General features: G+C 31.1%; 1 protein-coding gene across 1 annotated transcript in view; it reads left to right on the top strand.

Moving 5' to 3' along the window:
• Window positions 1-4,120, top strand: part of LOC106458849 (regulating synaptic membrane exocytosis protein 2-like) — a 72,786-nt gene that overhangs the window by 32,101 nt on the left and 36,565 nt on the right. The window contains exons 11-12 of the mRNA XM_022385200.1: window positions 340-404; window positions 2,180-2,349. Of these exons, the coding sequence (XP_022240908.1) occupies window positions 340-404; window positions 2,180-2,349 (235 nt within the window). The remainder of the gene's footprint in view (window positions 1-339; window positions 405-2,179; window positions 2,350-4,120) is intronic.

Here is a 4,120-nt window from a genome sequence, read left to right as displayed (position 1 = left end):
ATATATATATATATTTAAAAAAATACTTAAAGTCGTGGTGGCGTCTATTCAAGATGAGAGTTGTTTTAGTTCGAAATCAGTATCCTCAGTCAGTTGTCGTTTTAACTTAAGTCGTTTTTATCAACGACAGTGAACAAGGACTATTCTCGCGTTTATAGATTTTATTGTTCTTAAACAATAGAATTTACCATTAGAATTTTATGAGCACTTTACTGTAAAAACACACTTACCTCTACCTTAAAACTTCAAATTAAGTTCAGTCTTCACAGCATTCTGTTTTAAATCACACCTGATAACTTTCTTAACACTTACTTAAATACTTGTACTTTCGTTCGACAGAACCGATAATGGATACGGATGTACAGCCTGTGTCTCCTACCCGCCGAAAACTTCCTAGAACACCTGTAAGCCTGAATTTTCTCTGAAATATATGCTGGTGTTTGCAGATTTTTTAAACAACAATGTTGTCGTTATTTCTAAGTTATAAGAGCGTAGATTACGTTAGATTCAATTTTACTCTAAATTTATGAAGTTTTGAATTTATAATTTTAGTTTGAGTTTTAACAACATACTGTGAAAAGAAGTCGTACAATATATTTATTTTACTTCTTATCTTCTTCGATTTCGTTCTATTACTTCAATTAGTCAGTCAATAAATTAATCACAGAGTTCAACAAACGAGCATCCAAACAGTTCTTCTGCTCATTTACAACAGTAGCTATAACCTTTCTGTTTATTGAATAATATCGCTATTTCCTTACATAAACATATTCTGAACATCATTCTCCTGTAACAAGTCTTCCACCCGTTTACTAGAGTAGATATAAACAAACAAGTCTTCTGCCGTTTACTGGAATAGCTATAATTATAATCTAATCAATCAAGTATTCTGCCCTTTTTTCCTTGAATAGATACAATCTAAGCAAATAAGTATTCTGGCTACCTACTAGAACAGTCATAACCTAAACACACAAGTTTTAACTCTTTTTTACGGGAGTATATATAACTTAAATTACCAGAATGTTTAGTGAAAGAGATATAATCTAACCAAACAAAATGTAAGGCCTGTTTACTTGATAAGATATGATCTAAATAACCCAGTTTTATACGTGTTTACTAGAATAGACATAAATAAGTAAGTCTCATGACCATTTAATGGAGTAGATGTAGTCTGAAGAAGTAAAATTTTTGCCTGTTTACTGGAGAAGATATAACATAAATAAGCGAGTTTTATACGTGTTTACCAGAATATACATATCAATAAGTAAGTCTCCTGACCTTTTAATGAAGCAGATTTAGTCTGAAGAAGCAAAATTTTCTGCCTGTTTACTGGAGAAGATATAACACAAATAAGCGAGTTTTATACGTGTTTACCAGAATATACATATCAATAAGTAAGTCTCCTGACCTTTTAATGAAGCAGATTTAGTCTGAAGAAGCAAAATTTTCTGCCTGTTTACTGGAGAAGATATGATATAAGAACGCAATGTAGATATAACCTGAACAAGCCAGTTTTCTACCTGTTTACCTAGAGTACATGTAACTTAAACAAGCAAATCTTCTGCCTGAATGCTACAGGTGGTAACATGTAACAAACGAGTCTTCTCTTTAATATAATAGAATATAAACAAGCAAGCCTCTACTAGAATAGGTATACTCTAAAATAAAACAAGCATTCTATTAGAGTAAATAAGACGATCCAAACAAGAAAGTTTCCTGTATCCTTACCGTAGCAAGTAAAACCTGAACAAACCGATTTTTTTTTTTTTACCTGTTAGCTTTTATAAACACAATTTCAACAAGTAAGTAATCATACTGTTGTTATGCTTTTTTTACCGGCCTACCGGCATATCTGTAATTCAAACGTTTTCAGAAGTATTGTATGAGAATTAACAAATCAGAGTCTATATATTTATTATCATTTCATTTACGCACGTAGATTCCAAAAGCTCATCATAAAAATGGTTTTTCTTATCGTCAATATATATTCTTTTATCTTGTACCAATATTATTCATGTGTGTTTGTATTTTTCGTGCATTTCACAGCAAAAGATATACCAATAACTAAATAAAACATTACATAACATTAATACAACAACTAATTTAAAGCTACTTTATGGTAATCAAATAAGCATATATTGTGTGCATTTAAATGAATACTCTCCTTTTCTCCATTCAGGACCAACCTTTGCCGCCGTTTTTCGTAGGAGACGTTGGAGTCCAAATGTGGTTTGATCGTAACCGAAGTGATTTAATAATTACTCTACTTTCCGCCAGAGGGCTGCGTTTGAAGAAAACTACCGCTGATTTACCCCGTGCCTTTGCTAAGCTAAGACTGGTGCCTCATTCGTATGTTGTTGTTTTTTGTTGTTGTTGTTTGTTTATCTTATCAACCACCAACTTCTCGTTTAGAATGAATCAATATTTAGAATTGAAAATTTTTTGATAATCTTTTTATAGTAAAAGTTTTAAACAGGAAAATAAGGAAAAATTCTGCAACATATATATTTATATATATATACGAGTATTATTGTTTCATAACTATAATTAGAAACTGAACTAAATAAAGGAGTACGCAGAAAAATATCCTTACTTCTTCAGAATATTAATTCCAATTAAAAAAACAACAACAAAAAACTCCAAACTAATTTAGCTTAAAAAAGCCAAAAGCTGGTAAATGAATACTGTCTTCGTTTCTTCTTGTCGCTGAAGTTTATAGAACTAGAAATATAAAGCGATAAGAGTTCTTTGTTCAGACGTGGTAAAATACACATTTTAGGAATAAACTGAGATATGGAAATTTGTAATGCGGGGCAATATAATTATATTTACTATAAAATCATGAACAAAAGTGTTAGTCTTTGATGTGCTTATCAAATATTAACCAACAAATAAGAAAATTCTATAGCTAATAGTCATTAAAAAGAGTCCATGTAGAGTGTATGTATGGATAAATATGGTGAAATATAATATCTAATGATAAAAAATATATTAATACTTCTTCCAATTAATTGGTTTCAAATCCCTAGAACTGCATACCTGAATTTTACATTGTAACTCGGTATTAATTACTAGTTTAACATTGTAACTCGGTATTAATTACTAGTTTAACATTGTAACTCGGTATTAATTACTAGTTTAACATTGTAACTCAGTATTAATTACTAGTTTAACATTGTAACTCAGTATTAATTACTAGTTTAACATTGTAACTCAGTATTAATTACTAGTTTAACATTGTAACTCAGTATTAATTACTAGTTTAACATTGTAACTCAGTATTAATTATTAGTTTAACATTGTAGCTAAGTATTAATTACTAGTTTAAGGTGAGATATGAAGTGATGGTGATAAGAAATGACTAATTAATAATTTTGGTTGAAGTAGATAAATATTTCCAATTTTTGAGGTTATAAGTATTTACACATCAACTATATCGTTGTGTTTCTAACGCAAAGGTACATAATATGCTTGCTATCTGCGCTCTGTCCACCACGAGGGAATCGAATCCCGGATTTTAGCGTTGTGGTTCCGGAGACTTACTTCTGACCCACCGAGGGGACTACATTAACTAGAACTAGATGTTTTCAAACTAAGAAAGTTTATGACAGAAACGTTCCTGAAACTGTTCTTCTCAAGATGCATTCTCGAATATTGATACGTAATGTCACTACTCCTATAATTAGATAACTTCACTATATAGCTTAAATAACGGGCTTACAGTCGCACTCACTTGATTGAGTTGTGGCCTCAGCCTGTTGACCAAGAGATCCTGGCAACGAATCAAGTGAGTTTAGCGATTAACTTTTACGTAAAGATTAGGGATGGGTATCTCATCATAGTAGTTAATACAATACGTATCTAGAGACAGAAGTTTTACCAACGGTTTGTTACATAAGTCAAACTGGTGTATTTACGTGTTTTACACTCACAAAAAAGAAACCTATAGAATGATAGGTTTCTTTTTTGTGAGTGTAAATACACCAGTTTGACTTATGTAACAAACCGTTGGTAAAACTTCTGTCTCTAGATACGTATTGTATTAACTACTATGATGAGATACCCATCCCTAATCTTTACGTAAAAGTTAATCGCTAAACTCACTTGATTCGTTGCCAGG

This window comes from Limulus polyphemus, unplaced genomic scaffold, assembly GCF_000517525.1.
Source record: "Limulus polyphemus unplaced genomic scaffold, Limulus_polyphemus-2.1.2 Scaffold523, whole genome shotgun sequence".
Classification (NCBI taxonomy): domain Eukaryota; kingdom Metazoa; phylum Arthropoda; class Merostomata; order Xiphosura; family Limulidae; genus Limulus; species Limulus polyphemus.
The sequence above is the reverse complement of the archived record's forward strand: the minus strand, read 5'-3'. Positions and strand labels throughout refer to the sequence as shown.